The sequence below is a fragment of the Lates calcarifer genome, unplaced genomic scaffold, assembly GCF_001640805.2.
Source record: "Lates calcarifer isolate ASB-BC8 unplaced genomic scaffold, TLL_Latcal_v3 _unitig_2166_quiver_1328, whole genome shotgun sequence".
Lineage (NCBI taxonomy): Eukaryota > Metazoa > Chordata > Actinopteri > Centropomidae > Lates > Lates calcarifer.
Genome location: NW_026116026.1, coordinates 15,000 through 37,164, shown reverse-complemented (window position 1 = coordinate 37,164; position 22,165 = coordinate 15,000). Strand labels below are relative to the sequence as shown.

General features: G+C 43.8%; 3 protein-coding genes and 1 pseudogene across 4 annotated transcripts; 3 read left to right on the top strand and 1 right to left on the bottom strand.

The window, feature by feature from the left end:
• Positions 1-916: 916 nt before the first annotated feature.
• Positions 917-8,519, top strand: LOC108892304 (F-box only protein 41-like; annotated as a pseudogene).
• Positions 8,520-8,574: 55 nt separating this feature from the next.
• Positions 8,575-14,356, top strand: LOC108892306 (ceramide-1-phosphate transfer protein). 2 transcript variants are annotated; one of them, XR_007810145.1, is made up of 7 exons: positions 8,575-9,483; positions 10,097-10,161; positions 10,425-10,606; positions 10,692-10,863; positions 10,954-11,137; positions 11,532-11,783; positions 14,208-14,356. XR_007810145.1 is itself a non-coding variant. In XM_018689793.2 (7 exons), the coding sequence occupies exons 1-6, from the start codon at positions 9,393-9,395 to the stop codon at positions 11,758-11,760; spliced, it is 936 nt and encodes a 311-aa protein (XP_018545309.1). In that variant the 5' UTR covers positions 8,580-9,392; the 3' UTR covers positions 11,761-11,783; positions 14,208-14,356. The 2 variants fall into 2 exon arrangements, 1 of the variants encoding a protein (XP_018545309.1); XM_018689793.2 differs by having other exon boundaries at positions 8,580-9,483; positions 10,954-11,150.
• Positions 11,824-18,953, bottom strand: LOC108892305 (zinc finger protein 317). Its single transcript, XM_018689791.2, has 10 exons — positions 17,899-18,953; positions 17,162-17,254; positions 16,714-16,864; positions 16,454-16,584; positions 16,129-16,370; positions 15,911-16,026; positions 15,642-15,757; positions 15,182-15,426; positions 14,832-14,950; positions 11,824-14,539 (listed from the first exon to the last, which is right to left on the bottom strand). Exons 1-10 carry the CDS (start codon positions 18,149-18,151, stop codon positions 13,294-13,296), a joined length of 2,712 nt encoding a protein of 903 aa, XP_018545307.1. The 5' UTR covers positions 18,152-18,953; the 3' UTR covers positions 11,824-13,293.
• A 129-nt stretch (positions 18,954-19,082) lies between these two features.
• LOC108892307 (Fc receptor-like protein 5) lies at positions 19,083-21,866 on the top strand. Its single transcript, XM_018689795.2, has 6 exons — positions 19,083-19,242; positions 19,361-19,396; positions 19,763-20,026; positions 20,106-20,351; positions 20,427-20,606; positions 20,737-21,866. Exons 1-6 carry the CDS (start codon positions 19,212-19,214, stop codon positions 20,835-20,837), a joined length of 858 nt encoding a protein of 285 aa, XP_018545311.1. The 5' UTR covers positions 19,083-19,211; the 3' UTR covers positions 20,838-21,866.
• The last annotated feature ends 299 nt before the right edge of the window (positions 21,867-22,165 follow it).

Sequence of the window (22,165 nt, the reverse complement as noted above, 5' to 3'; positions counted from 1 at the left end):
GCATTGTCATCAGCAATATATGATGAATTTAGAACTCCATCCATTACTGTTTATTTATTTTGACTTGACTTTTTCCCTGGTTTCCTGAATCTCTAATGAGCGTAAACTCAATCTTTTGGGGTTTTTGGGTCAGACAGACAAAAGACATTTGAAACTGATGTGATGTGATGGGCATTTTTCACTACTTCTTGACATTTTGTAATGAAAATAATTACTAGTTGCAGCTCTAAAAGCCCCCAAAAAACGTTGATATAATATGAACAGTCGCCTTTTTTTTTTGCGTTTTAGCCTCGGATGGTTGCTAGTCCACAGAATAAAGAGTCTGTGAATGAGCTTTCTGTTTAATATTCAGATTTTAACAGATCAGTGACATGAACAGAGGTTTCAATGTGGAGAGAGAGGGATGGAGTCCACACCCAGACGTTTCTTTCTTCCTGCTCATCCATCCATATTCTAAATTCCTCTGCATGGGGTTGACCCGAGGAAACAGTCACGCTTCACTTAGCAATTAGCATCGAAGGAAAACAGTCGCACACGTGTCCTACTAATGTCAGATCCAACAGGCGAGGACTTCCTGTGTCATCAGTGTGTGATCTGTAAATATGTGTCGTCCTTAAACTGCCTGAACGACTCGCACTTTTTTTTTACTGTTTTTAATCTGCAGAGTTCAGCCTCATTAAATTTTTATCTCCAAAAAAATCAATTATGTAGCACACACACACACACACACACACACACACACACACACACTCTGACCCAGTTTCTACTCAGGTTTACTCCGTCTTTAAGACGCTGTGTGTGTGCTGAAGGAATTTCCCTCTTGTCCTACAGCCAGTTTCTATCTCTGCTGCAGCGTCTCCATTGTTTTCTGACGTGTTTCTGTTTATCTTCCAGGTCTGCAGCTCCCTGGTGAATCATGTCTTCCTCCTCCTCCTCCCTCGGAGATGCCCTACTTTTGTCCTCGCTGTGGTGACAAGTTTCGTTTCGTCTGTACCTGAGCTCCGGGCTCACCTGGTCAGCCGACACACCTATGAGACCCTGCTGGTGCTGTCACAGGTAACTCACACATCACATGTTGATTATTTCTGCATCGAACGATTGATTGATTTATTGGATTAGAAAATGGTGAAAATGCCAGTTGTAGTTTTCCACAGAGCCCGAGGTGACGTCTTTAAATTTTTAAATCACTGATTAAAATGTGGGTCAACTAATCGATTAGTGTGTTGATAGAAAAGTAATAAAGGTCCTGCAGTGATGATGTGTTTCTGTCGTCCAGACCTGAAGTTAGCATCATCAGTTTGGATTATTCCAGAAAATAAACAGTGAGCAGCTAAAGTTTCTGATCCTTCAGGTTTAGTTGATCAGATCATCTTCACAGATGAACACCACTGTTCTGATGTTTGAAGTAAGAAGCTAATGTTAGGCTATATACACCACGGTCACATGTTGCTCAGACATTTAAAGTTGTAACCTCTGACTCTAGTTTGTGCAGTTCCTTTGGGATGAACTGATTTTGCAGTTTAAAATGCAGATATGACTGGACTTTAATCTGACCACACACAGACAGGCCAGTGTTAAGTTTCTCCTGTTTCAGGCTCGGGTTAGAAGCTCCAGACCGGGTGCTCTCCTCCCACTCCCGGCCCTGCTGTATCCCAGACACAGCTGGTGGAGCCCCACAGCCTCCCCCTGCAGCTGGCCTGCCTGGATCTCGCTCGTCTGCTCCGTCCGGCTCCTCAGGGAAATGTTTGGCTCTTCGGATCGCACTCTTCGCCTCCACAGGACATCCACAGGACCCCTCCACCGCTCTGGCCCTCCCGGCTCCCTGGAGCCTTTTCCTGGGGGAAACTTGGCGAGGCCTGGAGTCGGGCTGGGGGGATCGGGCTGGGGGCTCGGGCTGGATCGTAAGATCGCCGGACGTTCGCAGAGGTGGAGGAGAGGGTGAACCGCCGTGTGGCGGGTGGAGCTACAGAGGAGGGAGGCGGAGCTAGAGCGGAGAGTGGGAGGGGGAACGACTGAGAAGTGAGAAACAGGTGGAGGAGGGCGGCGTACCTGTCCAGACAGGTGGGTCAACAAAAATAAAGATAAATTTTCAGACCTGTTGAATAGACTCTGTAAATCGACTGTTGGAGTGTTTTACAGGTCTCAGCTGCCATGGAGATGATGGAGAGATTAAAGAAAGATCTGCATGGAAAAGAGAAGGAGCTGAATGAACGACAACAGTCAGTGTCTCAGATTTTCAGTTTGTCTTTGTCCTTTCAGTTCTCAGATATTTACAGCCGTAAACAAATACGTGGTGATGAATAAATCCTTTCTCACTCACACTGAGTGACACTGAGCCAAAAACAGACCAGGTTCAGGTGTCGAAGTCAGTTACAGATTGGACCGTTCGGCAGCAGCAGAGCATATTTCTGATGATGTATTATCTCTGATATCCATCACAGATAAACATTCATGAATTCACTTGGAAGTTAGAGAAAAGACTCTTCTTATAATCGCCAGGTTTTAAAGTTTCAGTATCACAGTAATCCAGTGACAGTTGTCTGTACATTCATGAATCCATAGCATCGCTGGGATATAGACTTTTAAAACAACACGTTTAGTTGGTCAGAGGTGCGTATGAATTAAATAAATATAAGAGCAGAGACAGAGGACAGAGAGGGCTCCCAGCAGCAGCAACGCTACAAAAACCTGGATGAAGTGAAGCAAAGGTTTTGTGCTTTTGGGCATTAAAACTCTGGAGTTCTTTTCAAGGTCAGTGAAATAACAGTTGGTTGAACGCTGCTCTCAGCAGACGTAGTGCAGCGTTTCAAACACTGTATATCCTGTGTACTATCACAGATCGTATTATACAGAGCATCTGACCCAGCTCATAATGTGCTGACGAGAAACGCGACGTGATGCACAGACAGAGGATATGTCATGTTTACTCTGCTTCAGAGGACGCTCACACTCACTGTGGTTCGCTGTGATGATTAATATAAGACGACAGAGGCCCAGCGGCCCTGAGGCTGTTTGTGAGGTCAGACTCTATCTGCATATCGTTGTTTGTTTTTTCAGCCATTTGTTTTTTCATGTGATACTTACATAATTATCTGCATCTGAATCTCTGTTAGGGACGGACGTAATAACGGTACCTGACAGTGTTAGATAACAGTCACAATGGATACAAGAGCCTTGTAATAAATCCTGTTGGTGCTGTATCTGAGGGTTTCTCATTGCGTTTTCTGTGTCATACATTTTGAGATGTGTGTGTGTTTTGCAGGGAGATGGTGGACATTGAGCTTTTTCTGAGAGATACGGCAGAAAAAGAAGCAGAGGCCAAAACCAGACTGCAGGTGGCGCTAAACCCTCTAATGTTGCCTTTATTAAAGGGAGTAATTGTTTTTTGGGGGAAATTTGGGTCAGTGCTCAGGTTCATTGGCTAATTATACAGATTAGTGTCTAAACAGTTTGCTCTAGCTTAGCTAACTAATAGCTAGGTTAGCTATCTAATAAAGTGGATAAAACATTGTGTTCAGGTTAGCATTTTAGTGTCACTTTAATTTCAAGTTATGTAACTGCTCAGATTAGATTTAGTTATAAATATATGTATCTGTATTTTTGACAATTTAAAAAAACTTAAGGTTTCAGTTTAAACAGTTCATCTTAGCTTCGAGTTTTGGATGCGACTGACAGACATGATAAAACTATTTTTTGTTTGCAGGGCCTCGTCAACTTTTCTCAGTAAAAAACTTGTGCTCGTTTTGTCTCCAGGTGTTTATCGAGACGTTGTTGGAACGAGCCGACCGAGCGGAGAGACAGTTACTGCAGCTCAGCTCGCACACACATCACAACCACTACACACACCACAACGACAAATACGCACACATGGACATATACGCTGACCCGTACACACTCACAGGTATACACACCTGTACCTGGCCGAGGAGGACGCAGTCTGGATGGCAGCACCAACGACATCATTGCAAACAGGATGCAGGGAACCATCGGCAACCGAGTGAGAAAAAACTAAATTGTCTGTTCACAACAAACTAAATTCACATTTTTACACAGAGAATGAAATCACTCCTAACTGCTAAAACTCACTGATGCAATTTGATCTCACGAATAAAAGAATTTAATAAATTTTCTTTGTTTAGGAAATCACCCTTTCCTGCCACAGAAGTTAGCATGCTAACCAGCTAGCTTCGGCCCATTCGGCCAAGGTTTAATTCTGTGTCTGAGTTCTGAGTGTTTTGTCTTCTGGAAACTATAAAAATCTACTCTTGTGTTTGCATGTTGTAAGATTGATCTGTGTCTGTGCTCTAATATGATTTGGTCAATGTTTTTGGTTCTTTCCTCCTCCTCTTTTTCCAGAGAAGTTACAGTGTTTCAGGCTCCTGTCGACTCGGAGAGCAGCTGTACAGCCACCATCACTACAGGTACCTGAACACCTGAACACACCTCAGGTCCACGGCATGGTTTCTAACAGAACCACTGCTGGAACCACTGAGACTAAGAGAGTCCTGATTGTATCCTCTGTCGTTTTCCCACCCAGCGGTCTGACTGGACGTATGAGGACCTTGTCTCTGGGCTCAGGGGGTGGGACTGTGGGGGCGTTGGTCCATCTCCAGGAAGGCTGGGGGAGAACGTGGAGCAAAAGAAACTGTCGTCACCACAGCACCGAGGAAGAGGAGGATGAAGAAGAGGTGGAAGAGGATGAAGAGGAGGGATGCTGGAGCAGCGCTGAGATGAGGAGGTTTGTCTTCGCCAGGACGCACACACCTGGATCAGGTAACTCTTATCTGTTATCGTCTGTCTTTTTCTTTTCCTCTCTAGTTGTTGCTCAGTGTTTTCTCTTCCCCGTCTCCCCAGACGTCCCTCCTCCCCCCGCTCCACCCCTCCCGTCGTCACGGAAACAGACAGCTGGGGCCGGACACCCTGAGGCTGAGGCGGGGCTTTTCTGCGTCTTCCCGTACTTGGACGTGCGCTCGTTGCTGCGCGCGGCTGAGGTGTGCTCTGATTGGCGGTTCGTCGCAGGCACCCGGCAGTGTGGACACGACTCCGGCTGAGAACGCCAGAGTGTCGACAGAGGTACAGGAGCCTTCATCATCGTCATCATCACTTTACTTCCTTGTTCAAACATTGTGTGTGTTCTGTGTGTAGTTCCTGACCACCCTGTCTCAGTGGTGCACTCAGACTCAGACCGTCGTCCTCAACAACCTGAAGCCGCGGAGCCGACGAGCCAATGAGACACGAGAGGATTACCACAAGAACGAGGTAACGCACACCTGAGCCTTCACACCAAAATGTCCTCACGATGCAGAGGTTTAACACTGGTCCTCACAAAGCTACAACACAAACACTCACACACACACACACAAATCCCCCAGCCCTCGAGGATTAATGCTGTGCTGCATGCTGGGAAAAAATGTAAAAGCTTTTCTTATCTCTTTTAAATATGAGCGTTGCCGTGGTAACAGCATCTAATTCCAGCGAGAACCCAGCTTCGTCTGATTGGTCAGAACAGATACTATATAACAGGTTATTGAGGTGCGAGAGGAGAAGGAACGTGCTCTCTCGGTGCATTCTGGGTACTGTAGTTGACCTGGTTGTGTTGCTGTCGTCTCTCAGGGCAGCGTGGAGCCGGGGGTGGAGGCTCTGCTGCGGTCAGCAGGGGGCAGTCTGCTACACCTGTCTGTGTCTCAGTGTCCTCACATCCTCACCGACAGGACGCTGTGGTTGGCCAGCTGCTACTGCAGAAACCTGCAGATGCTCACGTACAGGTGACTCTGTTCACCTGTCTGACTCTTTACCTGTCTGTTTACCTGTCTAACTGATCACCTGTCTGTTTACCTGTTTGACTGATCACCTGTCGGTCCCTGCAGGAGTTCATCGGACCCTCTTGGTCAGGAGGTTCTCTGGGCCCTGGGCGCCGGCTGCAGGAACATCAGCAGCCTGCAGGTGGCGCCAGCTCACCCCTGGTCAGTGCACTCACTCAGGACAACAGGAAGTAAATTTAGTTTGTGTACAACAGTGAAGGTAACAGATTACTTTTTTACTCGGCCATCTTTCCTCATCTCTCTCAGCAACAACCAACTCGTTTCGGAAACCGCTGCCTGCAGACGATTGGTCGATGCTGGCCACACCTCCGCTCACTCAGTGTGGGCGGGGCCGGCTGTGGGACTCAGGGATTGGTTGCTGTTGGTGAGTAACAGCTCAGCACCTGTCTGTATTCAGATTACTTTTTCATGCGATAACCTCCTGTTTATTTTGAGAATAAAAACACTTTTTTACTTTACCAGTTACCTTTTTTTTTTCTTTTTTTTTGCAGTGCGTACCTGTGCCCCTCCAGGTGCTAGAGCTGGAGCGCATCACTGACTCGGCCTGCAGGTGGCGACAGAGCTGTGTAAAGCCGGACTGAAGAGTCTGGAGACGCTGATCCTGACACACACCTGTCAGCGGTCAGGCGTCCTGCACTTCCACAGTGAGACACACAAACTGGACCCGAGAACACAGTGTTTTTATCTTCACTGTCGAGTCGATGATTAATAAAGATTTGTGTTTCTGTGCAGGTGTGTGTAACAACATCAGGTCTATCGTGGTCGAGGGTCTCGGTGTCAGATTACTTTGAAGAGCCAGACTCTCAGGAAGCTCAACATCTGTTTGGAGAAATTCTCAGCACACTTAAAGGTGAGTTACTTGTCTCTCGGTGACGTAAACGATATAAACACTGACCGTTTTCTCAGTAAGAAAATAAGAAACTTTGCGACCGAACAGATTTATTTATTTTTTAATTTCTCGTTTTACCAAAACAGTCCAAGCACATCCTGATAGTTTGGTATCAAAGTTTTTTGGGTTTGCACAGAGAGCAACAACTCAACAGTCAAAACAGCCTCAAAGAATTAAAGATAAAACGGGGGTAACAAGACGCCGGTGGAGCGATCCAACATGAAACAGACTGAAATATCACCTGAGGCTTCACTATGTCTAAAGAAACAGAGTCTTAGAGACCAGGAATTAGACCCGTCCACACCAGAACAAGCTGTAACACTCTCAGAGAAATGCCAACACAACACCATGCCCTGTTATTTTTTCTTTCTCCTCAGGTTCTTCAGAAGCGACCCGGACTGTGCGACGTCCTGCAGGTTAGAGCTGAAGGATTCTGTTGACCTCAACACACAAACACACAACTATACATCTATACTCGTGAGGACCCCTAAACCTAATCTTAAGTCTTAACCTGTGTATTTTAGTGTTTTGTTGTTCGAACAAAACAACATTTGAAGACATTGCGTTGGACTTTTGGATAATTCAGTGATTAGTCATGTTAATCAGAAAATGACATAACTGGTGGTTGGACAGACTTCCAAGTCCTCAAACAGCCCTTTGAATATATGACATTTGGCCAAAATGTCTTTGGTTTCCAAGGACTACAACTTAGATTTGTCCTGACAAAGAGAAGATGTACAGGAACACACATACAAAAAGCTGGAATACACAGTAGGGCTGCAACTAATGACTATTTTCATTAGCAGTTTTCTCTGTGAATCTTTTGATCTGTAAAAATGCTCATCACAGTTTCTGAAAGCTCAAACTGACATATTAAGTCTTTTGTCCGAATGCAACTCCAAAACCCAAAGAAAGAAACAATATTCACATTTGAGAAGGTGGAACCAGTGGATTTGTTTTGGCATTTTTGAGTAAAATGATGAAAGACTCAGATATTTCAGTCACTCTGCAACTCATAAAGTTTGTTTTAGTATAAAGAAAACTTCAAGTAACAAATATAATGAAATGTCGTAGTTATGAGAAATTGGCATCCAGGACTGCTGTACGATCCTGGATCAAGACGAAACAAAACCTTGATCTTTCCTTCACAGTCCCTTATTCTTTCTGAATCCTTTAACAAAACCCTTTAAACAATCTTTATTCCTCTTAAATGTGTCATAAACACCTTTTTAGCACCACATTTATGTCTTCTTTGCACTTTTTTAAAGAAAATCTTTCACTGTCCTGAATCTCAGATCTTTAACAAAACCCCTTACCTTTATCATTTTACACAGATCCTTTATTCTTATGCTATTTTTGACAAAACCTGAGCCTCACCAAAACCCTTATTGTCTGCTGACAAATCCAGATTGACCTAAAACCCCCTTTCTTGTTTAATAAAGCTCAATACTTTACATAATTACTTTACTTTTACGACCCTTCAACTATCAAGCAAATATTAGCACCTTAACCTTACAAAGCCATACCTCTACTAGTGATAGAAGACCTTTACCTTATTCTTTAGCTTTACTTTAATAATAAGCACAAGAACACATGAGTATGCACAACTATTTTTGCACAAGCAGAAAACACATCAACTCCAAAGGCATCAATCAGTCAGTCGGTCATGGCAGATGTATTGGAGATGTTGATGAAAAAGTGAATCCATCGTCTGTTTTTCAATGTTTATAGAGCCTACAGGTGCTACATGTGTTGTTTTACCATCAATAAATAATTTTCTCATCAGTTTTTGGAGACTTTTGTGTCATTAATGAACAAACTGCTCCATTGTATTGCATTGTATAAAGGCGTAAAACAAGCAGAGGGTGCTGTTCCCTCTGAAGTTAAACCTTCCATCAAAGGTAACAGGCACCCAACAGTCCAGCTGGTGATTTAGAGATGTCTCGAGCTGCAGTTCTTCAAAATGTCCACTAGATGGTGCTCAAGTCGGAAACTCCTTAGCTCCACTGATGAGCTGTGAACCAGCTTGTCATTTTCTTCCACATCTGGGGTTGGATCGCTGCAGACGTCCCTCTCTCCAGCCCAGTCTTCCAGCTCCTCTTGAGGGATCCGGAGGCGTTCCCAGGCCAAATGGGATATATAATCCCTCCAAGTTCTAGGTCTACCCCAGGGTCTCCCGCCAGTTGGACGAGCCCAGAAAACCACCCAGGAAACAGGCCCCACCCTGGCATCCCAGACTGGTTGTAACTACCCCCCAAAAAGACCGAAAAGAGGCCTAAGATAATCAAGTTACAAATGGCTTACACTGTGTAAAGTGTGACTATTAATAATTTACTAATTCCCATGTTCAAAAGTTTCTAAACACACCCCTGGGTAAATCCAAACAGGTGTCAGGAATTCCTGTCAAGGATCAGAGACGAGATAAGGAGGGTTACTGTGTGTTTGTGATAAAACAGGCTGAGCTTCCTGCAGGACGAAGGTCAAGTACAAAGGTCGTCCTGAGATGTGTGTGTTTTTCGTCCTTTACCTGTGGGAGTGAGCAAACGACCTTTAACCCCAACGAGAGAGAGAGAGAGTGATGACCAGTGACGGCTTGTCAACAATGTGTTTGTTTGAACTCCTGTACGTCACAGAGAGAGAGTGAGGAGTCGGAGGGAATATTTGTGCATGTTGTGGTCGCCATGGTTTTCCTCAGACGGACAACGCTGCTTCGTTACCTGCTGCTGTCGGCCATGTTGGCTCTGCTTCTCTTTGTCAGCTCCTTCTGGCTACGTGAGTCTCTCTGAAACCGGTCGGCCATGTTGGCTCCACCTGTCATTGGCTCACTCTGTTATTATCAGTTCATTTTTTCACGTACAAGTTTAAGGTACTTGTGCTTTACTTGAGTATTTCTATTTTATACTACTTCTTACTTCTCCACCACATTTATTTGACAACTTGGATTTAAAATTAAAAACTTTTATTATGCTGGAGACATTACTGAAGATTAAACCAGATGTTCACCCTTTCTGGTTTGTGACCACGTGGATAGCCTTCAGACCTTTAGGAGCCCCAATAGCGACAGATTCATGTGTCTGAATAGATTGTATAATGAAATTACCACAGACTAACCCACAGAATCTCTGGTTGTCCAGGACTTAATGGGAACTTGAAGGCATCAGGGTTCATATCCAGAAAGTGGTAGGTGGGGGGTTAACGGGGGGTCCATCAGGGGCCCCTTAATCTGGCCATGCTTGTGACCCTTTATAATAAATCAGCGTCTAGTTGTGGCTCCTTGTCAGATTAATTAATCACCTGACAACCCCTTGGACATTGGGAACCCTTCTATAAAGGGTTTATAAGTTGTAATTAATGCCTTTAGTGTATTGTTTTTTTTTCTCTTCAGCTCAGGGTGGAGTCCGAGACTGTGGCAGCGCCTGGCAGCCATGTTTGAGTTTTTACCACCAAACAGTAGGACTAACACACACACACACACACACACACGTTTGTTCATCTAGAAAATAGGTTTTCAGCACCTTTAACTTAAATTAACTTAATTAAATTAACCCTAAAACAAAGTCCAAAACCATTAGCAGCCTTTTGGAGAGACAAGGACCAGATTACAAATACATTATGGACAATGTAGATAAACTACTTTAGATATAAAGAATTAGGTGTATTTGTATTGAGGTGTAGAATATAAAAGATAAAAAGCTGTATTTTTCTTCTTTCAGCTCGAGCCTCCATTGATCCCTGCTGAGTGGGTGGAACCCGATGGACCCTTGCCCCTGATGAAGGAGTGTCCAGGCCAGTCATTTCAGGCTTGGCGTCTGCTGCTGTATTTAAAGTCCAGTCTGTCAGATGACGATGATATCCTGTTGGAGCCTTACCTGCAGAGCTGGGATCAGCTGCTCAAGTAAATACAAACACAGTAGAGAATACAAACAGTAGAAGAACAGATGAATTCCTGATGAGATAAATCTTCTCTTTCTCTTATTCAGTTTCATGGAGTCTCTTGGGACAATGGTCAGTTTCTTCTCCCAGAAGGTGAAAGAAAAGGTCGTACTGATACGAAAGCTGTCACTCAAACACAGTGCAGAGCTTCATGGGGAACGTGGTCCAGCCGACCACTCTAGACTACAAACCCCAGCATCATTTGGACTAAGAGATGGGGTGAGACAAAAAAAGACGCAGAACATCCCGGGATGTGAAAAGATCTAGTTTGGAAGTTTGGAACTGATATTCTTCATTTTTCCTCTCGAGGTGTATCGTTCGGTTCGATCTATGGTGGAGGCGGAGCTAAAAGCCAGCATGGTCAACTTCTCCTGGCGGACGGATTCAGGCTGCAGGACGCTGCTGAGGCTACACCGATCTCTGCTGTGGTTGAAGCTGATGCTGGAGGGTTTGGCTGAAGGACCAGATGCAGACGGACGATACAAAACACCCGGTGAGCTGAGCAGGTAACAACTTCATCACCAAGTATGTTTCCATCAAAAAAAAAAAAAAATCGCAAAGACATTTTCATGCCAGGGTAAGGTTGTCAAGGTGAAACAGAGAGACATAACTGAGGCGACACCGACACGAATATATTTAAAAAACGTATCACTCTTTTTGAAGCGCTGCTAGCCACGCTTCGATTTGAAAACCCTAGGGTCGCGTTTTAGTCTGGACCAGTGAACGTATACAAAGATGGCCGACGCGAATGAAACTAAAAGAATGAAACTAAAATATTGCAGATGCGAGCCCTGCCATCTTTGTTGACACGAAAAGGTACGAGCGTAGACGTAGCCTTAAACGCCACCTCTAGAAGAAACAATCCGTCTTCTGTCTTCTTCCCCCAGGGACGCCTACAAGGTGGCGTTGGCCCCCCACCACCACTGGGTGCTCCGTCAGGCTGCCGAGTTGGTCTTCCTCGCCCTCCCGGACAGGCAGTACTTCCTGCAGCTGGTGTGCGTCCAGAACCAACGCGAGGCTACGCCCGTCCTCCGCGTCCTTATCCATGCGCTGACGCTGGTGCACACGCGAACTCAACGAATACTGGCCGAACACGACATGCTGGAGCTGCCCTGACCGATGACGACAACAACCTGAGGGTACGTCATAAAATAATACTTCTGTTTATTTTTAGTCAACACTGTAAAAAAATACATTTAGAAAAAGTTAAAGGAACTGTACTTTCTGATGAACTTCATAAGGTAAAAAATGTTTTTTTAAAGTTGTGTATGGAACAAAATAACGTACCATTTTGAATTATTTTTCCAGAATGTAGTTTATTAAGGTCACATTCAACATAGCAAACAAACAGACTCACTTTTTGTTGTTTTTTTTTTTACAGTGAAGTACATGTAGACAGTCGCTCTTTAGTTCGCTGCAGACGTAAAAATGAGAAACCAGGATATTCACTGTTAAAAGTTGAATAATATCAGTTGAGGAAAACATGCACTTTAAGGCACCACATGCTGCATTCAGGACCACGTCAGATTTGGAAGCGCTCTGACTTCACATTCAACAAAAATATTAAACAGTTAAAAATTAGGATTATTACAGTTTAACGGCTGATTAAGTGAAATTAACCTTCTCGTTTGGAGGGAACATAACATTTCCCGCTCACCCTGAATGCAACATTATCTACAGAATGAGAATTAAGAGAACACAACTTCAGTCTTTAAAAAAGTCACAACTTCACCTTCAAGAGAACAAAGTTTAGCATGTATTAGCAAAGAGTGAACTTTACATGAGCTGAAAGCAGAAGATTCAACAATAAGTACAACACAACTTTATACACCTGACAGATGTCATAGTTTTGTACAAACACAAAGTTCAAAAAGCAGATTTCAGTTAATACTGCCACAGGCTTAAAGAAAGTTGTAATAATCATACAAGTTATTTTTTAGGGCTGGAACTCATGATTATTTTCAACCATTTACTAAAATGTCACATTGATGTCTTCAAATTGTTTTGTTTGACCAAAACCCTTTAACCAAAAGACGTTTAATTTACAGTTAAATCAAAGAAAAGCAACAATTTTGCTCAATAATCAACATAAACAAATTTCAGTTTCAGGTCAGTTTTGATCGATTAATCAGTTGTTTAAGCACATTTTCATCTTGTTTCTTGATAAATTAAGGCTGTGCACTGATTCCACATCGACTAACTTTTCTATCAAAAACTAGGGCTGGGTATCGTTTCTCAACACTTGAATTTCAGCATCAATAACAAAACAACACTTTATAATAAATAATAATAATAATAAAACAAGCCAGTTGTAAAATGTATAAAACACAAGCAGCCAAATGGAAGAACTCTGTCTACATAAACTGCAATCAAAAACTGGCAAAATAATTATTTGCGAATTATCTAAGAATTTATTTAAGAATTTAAGGATAACTCCTGTATTTTTGAACCTGGATCTTACTTCCTATGTTTTTATTCCTATTAATACTGCACCAATAGTCCCTATTAAACATTTACACCCAATAATATGGGCACATAAGATCCAGGTTCAAAAATATCGGAGTTATCCTTTTAGGTTTGATACCCAGCCCCATCACAAAGACCTTCATTTGTCCTTTAGAGACAGAACCGGCTGATATAAATGTTTTTTTAGGACGTGGACGGACTCAGAAAAAGGTTTTCTTCTACCTGGTGACTCTTCATGTGTGTTTTCAGACAGTGGCTCTGAGTAAAGGCTTTCTCACAGAGGGAACACTGGTACGGTCTCTCTCCGTTGTGCGTCCTCATGTGGACGGTCAGGTGCTCTTGGCGAGAGCAGGCTTTCCCACAAACCCCGCAGGCGAACAGTTTGATGCCCAAGTGGCTCCTGACGTGGTTGTTCAGGTGAGTCTTGCGTTTGAAGAAGCGGCCGCACTCGGAGCAGCCGTACGGCGCCTCGCCGGTGTGGACTCTCGTGTGAGCTTTGAGCTCGCCGTTGGATATGAAGCCTTTGCCGCAGACGATGCAGATGAACGGACGCTCGTCGCTGTGCGTTCTAATGTGAGCCGTCAAACCGCAGTTGGACAGGAAGGTTTTGCAGCAGATGTGGCAGAGGTACGGCCGGTCTCTGTCCGTGTGGATCTTCTCGTGTGATTTTAACGTGCCGGGGAGTTTGAAACGCTTCCCGCAAACCTCGCATCCGTAACGCCTCTCCCCCGAGTGCGTCACCCTGTGGCGGGTTAAAGATCGGAGGTCGTAAAAGTACTTCCCGCAGATGTTACAGTGATACTTGTCTTTACCTGTGTGCACCTTGCTGTGAGCTTTGAGCTGAGCCTTCAGTCCAAACGCTTTTGGGCAAAGATCACACTTGTGCGGTTTATCCCCCACATGGACCCAGCGGTGAATACTCAGGCTGGACATGTGAGCGAAGGTTTTGTTGCAAACGTCACATTTGAACGGTCGGTTTCCTGTGTGCAGGGTGGTGTGGTAGTTTAGGCCGGTGACGGTGCAGAAAGACTTCCCGCAGTGTGAACAGTCGTGAGTTTTGTGGTTGTTTCTAAAATGTCTCTTTAACTCCTCAACAGATTCGAAATGCTCTCCGCACACTCCACAGGCGCGCTGCGGGTCGTCCATGTGTCTCCAGGCGTGTTTGATCAAGCTGCCCAGCACCCTGAACCAAACTCCACAGACTTTACAGGGCGTTTTACTCCGCTCCACTACAAAGGCTCTGGGCCGCCGCCTCCTCATCTTTGACAACTGCAGCTCACGATGTGATTTCCGGTCACTGACGTTGTTGCCGGACGCCACTTCGCTCTCAGCAGCATCTTCGTCATCGGTTTCCATGTTGTGTTGTTGTGACGTTGAGGTGCTCGAGAGAAAATCCACTTGGTTACCATCTGACTGTTGAACCGGGCTGCTGTGGAGCCAATGAAACCAATGTCACAGTCAGTTGCCATACTTTGTTTGGTTTGTTTCTGGCAAACCGAGTTTGTGTATTTATCCATACTGTGTCAAAAATGTTCTGAATAACTGATATGTCTGCTAATATTAGCTCAGTGTTGTAGCGCTTTTATTGTATATGTCAGCTGACAAATGACGAACTGAAGAACAGAGTATAGTTTTTCCACTACAGACTTTTTGACCTCTGAGCTCGTGTGAATTAAATAACAACAGATCAAATCCTGACGTTCTGTTTTTCTTTAAATTACCTTGGACTGATCCCGGCTTCATCACTTATCACCATGGCAGTGGACAGAGAATCATCTGTGGCGTCATCGTTTCCTGGTAAAACGTGAGGCTCTTCCTCTTCCTCCTCTTCCTCTCCTGTCTACAAGTATTTACACATCAAAAATCCATGTTAGTTTTAGTTTATAAGATTTGTGTTACGCTCTTAAGTGTTAACAATAGTTAACACCACATATATTATGACATATTGTGACATATTTTGTCCCGATTTAATGGACAACAAATCCTCTTCTTTGACTATCGTTCAGAGCTTCACAGAGCACAGACATTTAAAAGAGGAAATGGACGGTAAAATGCTCCTCCAGTACCGTACCGTTGGTCTGATGTAGAGGATCGTCTTTTCGACCCCGGTGGACTTCATGGTCTTGTAGATCTCCTCCGGTGTCAGAGTCTTCACTTTGAGTCTCTGGAGTCTCTTGCTCCTGTCGGACTTGAACATGTGAAAAGATTTGTTGTCTCCAGCCAGCTGAGGGAAGGTGGATTGCAGCAGGTCCAGGAAGTCTGCTTCCTGTAGACTACGAGGACACTTCAGGTCTTGGATTGAGGATTTCGTCAACACTGAAACAGAGACAAATCGAGAATTATAAGTTCATCTGAGTCCAAGTGAACGTTTGTACCAAATGTGAAGAAAGTCCGTCGAGTCGTTACTGAGATATTGCGTTCACAAGAATGGATGGACGACCCGAAAAAAGAAAAATCGCCAGGAGTTCGAGATCACACCGATCACAACCCTCATCAAACATATTTACAAAATTTTATATTTTTACATTTACCATTTTTTGAGAGCACGTCAGACTGGGAATCTTCCAGCATACAGATCCTGAAGTAGTGGTGGGTGGGCTCTTCGCCGAGCCGAGGTCGACCACGCTTCCTCCTCTCAGACTGATCTCTGGGAAACGATGAGCAGAAAGATGATGGACAGAAAACTAAATATTATTTCAAGGATGTGGTCAGATTAGATTTAAGGTCATCTACAAGGCAGTCATATTTGGTTGAAACAAATATCTCTGTGACATCCAACGACAGCTGATCTGTTCGTTACTTCGTGTTCATTTCGGTTTGGTCGGTCGTCATCGTAGCAGAGCTGGACGGAGAATCTTCGTCTTGTCTCCATGGAGCATGAAGGTCTTCGCTGCTGGTCTGGGCATCTTCTCCGGTCTGAAAAAGTTTTATAAACTCAAAGCTCAAAGAAACGGCCATAGTTCTACCCTGTCTGTATCCAAATGACTTAAACTGTTGTTTAGAGTTAAATCAAAGTACCTTCAGTCGGATGTAGAGGGCCGAGTGTCCTGCTCCGGTGTACCGAATGGTCCTGTAGATCTCCTCTGGTGTCAGTGTCTTTAATCTCAGAGGTAGCAGTCTCCTGCTTCTGTCCGATGTGAAGACGTCAAAAGGTTTATCAGCCCCTAGCTGAGGGAAGGTGGACCTCAGCAGGTCCACAAAGTCTGCTTCCTGTAGACCACGAGGACACTGCAGCTCCTGGATTGGACATTTCTTAAACACTGGAACAGAGAAAAATCCATCATGACGTAAAGAATCTGATGGTTACACTTCAGATTGTTCGATCTGCTTGAAACCCACCCACCCTTTTTCGAGAGCACCTCGGTCTGCGAGTCCTCCAGGATGCGGATCCTGAGGTCTAGATGGTTCGGTGTGTTGCTGATCCGAGGTTTACCGGGCTTCCTCCTGTCATACCGGACTCTGAGGGGAATCGACCTGGAGGATGAAGATTGGCAGCAGGTTAAAGACAAACTAACAGACGAGCTGTGGCTTCATTAACAGTACAGGGTATCCACACAGTGTTTTCAATAAGGTGTGGTCTGTAGAGAGTAGGATTTTTATAACCTTGATGGTATTTGATAATCAGGGTCCCGCAGATCTTCTTGTTTCTGTCTGGAGCTTGTTTCTTGTTGCACTGACAGCTGCTCCTCTTCGTCTTCGCCCTCGTCATCGCCATTGAACCACAGGAATCCCAGACTCCCGGAGTCGCCTGAATCTGGACAGAGATTTGTGCATGAACAACATCCCATCGTCTGCATATTGACGGTGACATGTTAATATATGTGTCGTGCATTTATTTGTACACTGAGGAACAACTAAACCAAATCAAGAGGAAAATAAACCAGACTTTAACCAAAAAGCGTGACTAGAAAATCCTTAATTTTATGATTTTCCAGTATTAACTCATGTTTCAGGCTCCAGGAGACCCTGAACCTCTTTGGTCCCTGGGACCTTGAGTCCATGGTAGGGCTGTAACTTTTTCAAAATGTCCCCAGTCAGTGTGAGGACATACCTGGCTGCTGTGTGTGCTGCTCCCCCTCTGCCTCCTCCTCTTCACCCTCACTTAAAACAACCACATCACGTCTGTCCACATCTGGATTCACAGCTGTGAGGTTAAAATCAGAAGTAAAGTCATTTTTAAAAACGGGTTCTTCTACACCACACTATAAGTATTCTTTTTATTTTATCACTGTTTTTTTGTACGTACATGCATGCCGAATTGTAAATCACATCATTATAATCTGGGTATGAGTGCACTTTATGTGCTTTGTTGTCTGTAGGTTTGTCAGCGAGTAAAAGAACTTTAAATTAGCAGTTTTTAAATTGAAGTTCGACGAACCGCAACTGTTCAGTGAAGCGTATAACTGCGTTTAACAGATAAGTTATTACAGCATATAAAGTTGTCACGTTATAACACGATATTATAACGTGATCTGTTTCATGTTATAACAACATGAAATCTTAAATCAGCCGTTTTTTAAATGAAGTTCAACACCAACAACAGCAGGGCCCATGACCCACTGTGAAAACTGACTTAATTCACAACCTTTTCTAAAACTTATTGTTTCTATATATAAGCCGAATTGTAAGATACATCATGAAAACTTGTGTAAACATCAACTTTATGTTGTCAGAGTTGAACAGATGTGTCACTGAGCAAATAAACTTTAAATGAGCCGCGTTTTAAATGGAGTTTAACTTTAAACAGCAGAGCGTTCGTGACTTGATGTTTGGGCCTTATTCTCTGACCTCTTCTCTCCAGTTTGACCCGCGGCTGCAGGAGAACCTCCAGCTGCCTCCTCTGCCGGTCGATCTCCCGCCTGAAGCCCGAAGCCTCCTCCTCGTACCCGGCTACGGTTCTCTCCACGACCGCTAGGATCTCCTCGGCGGCGGTGGCCAGTTTCTCGGTGACGATCCCCCTCAGGATCTCGGCCTTGGACATGTCACCGAGCCCGTCGAGAGTCTCGGAGCCTCCGGTGTTTCTCTTCATCCAGTAAAACATGTTATTGTGTTTTCTCGGGGGGTGGAGGGGCTGATGCACCACCTTTGCACATCTGCACGGAGCGAGTTGTTCCAGGTTTCGGTGCAGCTACAAAAACTGTCCGACGAGAAACAAAAACAGAGTGTGTGCGGAACCAAGTTTCTCTAACTTCTCCAGTTCTCTTATTAATGCTACAAACTAGATTTATTCATATGAAATAAACAGATTGTATTTAGACTTCTGAATATTAGAATAATATTTGAATATTAATCGTCCTCTTATTAACTTATCCATAAACTGATTATCAATTATCTTTATTTTCCCTGAGGGGGAAATTGTTGTGCAGCTGGTAGAATAACCAACAATCATTCAACCAACAATAACCAACACGTGTGTCGTCTGTGACCGAGCTGTATTCTTAATAAAGCTGATAATTGTGTAGTTTTTTTGTTGTAAAACCACAGCAGCAGCTTCCTCCTGATGGTTTCACTGAGCTGAAGCTGAAGCTGCTGAGGTTTCTCTCTACAGTCTGTTCTCATGGTGTTGTCGTGTACGAGGTGTGACAGTGTGTTTATCTGTTTTAAAATGTGTGAACAGATAAACACACTCCATCCAACATATTAAAGCTGCTGACTTTAACACAGGTCTTCAGCTTCCTGTTCCTCATAAACACCCTCAGGTTATATTAAGTCTTCAGGCACAGCAGAGGTGTTAGAGATTAGTCTTCTTCTAATTTTAGGTTTCTTCGTCATGTTTCTCATCTGAAGCTGGAGGTGGTCTGTTAGTCTTCTTTGTATTGCAGTAAATATACACAGCGCTGGTGTCAGGTTAGGTTTCAGGTTAATCTCGTCATTAACTGTGTTGTTATGTTATTAATCCAGTTAATGAGAGTCTCCTCTGTCAGTGGTTTTAACCATGTGATCTGTGGTGTCTGTGGGTTCACGTCCTCGTTTCTCAAAGTGTTTCCTGGAAGCTGCTGCAGAGAAAAGCACAGACACTCTGACATGTAGCGTCACACACAGAGGAAGGAGGAGGCTTTTACTGTCTGTCAAACTGCTGCTGATCTCAGTTCAGCTGCAGAATGGAGGGAACATCTGTCCAGAGGCTGCTGGGTGAGTCCAACCTGCTGGATGTGTGTTGATGTGTAGATGCTGAGAGATGATCACTGCTGCTTCCCACAGCAGAGCAGTCATTAAAGCTCACAGTAACCTGAGTGTCATTTCTCTGTAGTTGTGAGCTCACTGCTGATCTGCTCAACAAACCAAGGTCAGTAAACTTGTTCTGTCTCTGTTTCCATCTGTTCATCCTCAGGATTCTTCCTCATTAGAACTGATGCTTTCAGTAGAGAACTCTGAGAGAAAAAGCTGGAAAAGACAATGAAGATCATTTCAAGTGTTTTCATGTTGATAGGCTTCACATGTTGACTCATATGTTGCTGAAAAACTCTGAGAACATCTTTCCAGTCTGAGACACTGAACTCTGCAGCATTAAATGAGCAGCTGTTCATCAGCTGAACATCAGTGTCTTTACTCTTTGCTCCAGCTTCAGAGAAACAGTCACACAAGCTGTTTGAGCTTTGTGTTTGTTTGACAACCAGAAAAACTTTCAGCACTTTTTCATTTCAACCCTCAGCTCGTCTGACTGTGAGTCCCAGCAGATCTCAGATGTTTGAAGGAGACTCTGTCTCTCTGAGCTGTGAGGAGGACGACAGCTCTGCTGGATGGAGGCTGTGGAGGACGACTGCCAGAAAAACCAGAGCTGAGTGTGATGGTACCTGGGGAGAACCAGCTGGTTCTTCCTGTATCATCAGCTACACTCTCCCCTGGGACAGTGGAGTTTACTGGTGTGAGTCCAGAGAGGGAGCAACCAGTAACATCATCAGCATCACTGTCACTGGTAAGATCAGACTGTGGAGTTAGTATTGATGAAGCTGTGTGTAAATGGATGAAATGCTGTAGTTTGTCTCTGTGTTGAGGTGGATCAGTGATCCTGCAGAGTCCTGTCCTCCCTGTGATGGAGGGACATGATGTCACTCTGCACTGTAAAACAAAGACCACTCCCTCCAACCTCCCAGCTGCTTTCTATAAAGATGGCTCCCTCATCAGGACTGAGCCTACAGGTCACATGACCATCCACCATGTTACCAAGTCTGATGAAGGCCTCTACAAGTGTAACATCAGCAGTGATGGAGAGTCTCCACCCAGCTGGATCACTGTCACAGGTCAGGAGCTTCACTTTGATTTCAACACTTATTTCATCCACATCTTCACCTGACCAGGTGACTCTCTCTCTACAGGAAAACCTACAACCACAAACCTGCCGACTCCTACTGTGACTCCAACCCCTGCCTCAGCCAGGGATGGAGTCCTATGGTCCCTCCACCTCATGTTCATATTGGTCCGTTACCTGGTGATGTTGTGTCCGTACTTCATCTCCACTGTCCTCATGGTGTCTTTATATCGACACAGACCCACAGGTAACACTCTGAATCATTCACTGACCTTACAGTCAGTCAGTCAGTCAGTCAGTCAGTCAGTCAGTCAGTCAGTCGTCTCTAACAGTTGATAAATCTTCTACATTTTCTCTCTAACCTGCTCTGACTGTAGGAAACCACCTGCCCGTCTCCATGGTGATGACCCCACCCACCCAGGCTGAGCAGGGATTGGATGATGACTATGATGATGTCACCACAGAGCATCACTTCTGACCTGATCCAGTGTCTTCAGTGTCTTAAACACACGTCTTTTTAAACGGAGCTAAAATGTTTGAGTCGTCAGCGAAGAAAAATTAGAAAGTCAGAAAACCATTTAAAGTAGAAATGACTAACTAACCCTAACTTTACACTTTAATGGAGTCAATGACCAAAGTCTGTTCTTTGAAGAATCTCAGCAGCGTCCCTGTTTTTAATACGTCCACTGTCATGATTGTATGAATAACTTAATGAACAACACATTGATCTGTAGAGGTTATGAAGGAAGGCGGACCTCAGCAGGTCCAGGAAGTCCAGCTCTGTCAGACCACAAGGACACTGCAGCTCCTGTAACGTGGATCTCCTCAAAACTGAAACAGATGAGAGGGAAAAACATTCAAGACCTTTCATAACTCTGGGAGATAACAAACAAACAGACAGGAAGAAGTCAGATAAAGGCTCCTAGTCTAAAGAAAATGGATGACTGACCCTGGTGAAATGACCGGATCTGGATGTGGACATTCAGCAGGACAGAAATCCAATCTTGTTCTCAGAGTCCTAGCTGAGTCAGACCTGAACTCACAGACATGAAACACATTTTTAGATTCAGCGTGACGTCTACTTCCTGAGGATCTCATTATCCCTGACGTCCGTCCAGAGTAAACCTCCAGAAATCAGAGAAAACAGAGGCTGCAGAACTCCATCCACAGTCTTCATGTTTTTAAGTTATCTGAAGTATCACAGTAATCTGAACTTCAAAACCTTCCTGAGAACTTCTCCAAACTTTTCCATCTTATAAAAAAAAACCTCCTATTTTTTAAAGTAATAAAAGTAGTAACACAGCAGTGCAGAAATACTTAAAGCAGCTGTAGTGAAAGTACTTATTTTATGTAATGTTTTATTTCAGAATAAAGTATATTAGATTTTTGGATTGTAATTATTCATGTGTGCATCACTTTGTTATATTATATTACAATATATATATATAATTTTATATAATGTGGGGTATTTTGTTTCTTTAACCTAGGGCTCAATAAAAGTTTAAGCTATGATAACGCATCACTATCTATTATTATTGTTATTATCATTATTATTACTAGTAGTAGTAGCAGTAGTAGTAGTAATAGTAATAGAAGTAGTATTACCTAAACTGAGAGATAACGTTGTCAGATTAATGTTAGCGGAGTAGAAGTAAAAATGAGCAGGAAATAAAAATACTCAAAGTACAAATAACTCAAAACTGTACTAAGTAAAAGTACTTCGTTACTTTCCGCCACAGCCTGAAACACGGGAATAATTATCATAATCTCACTGATATTTATTTCTCTTCATTATAAGAACAAAAA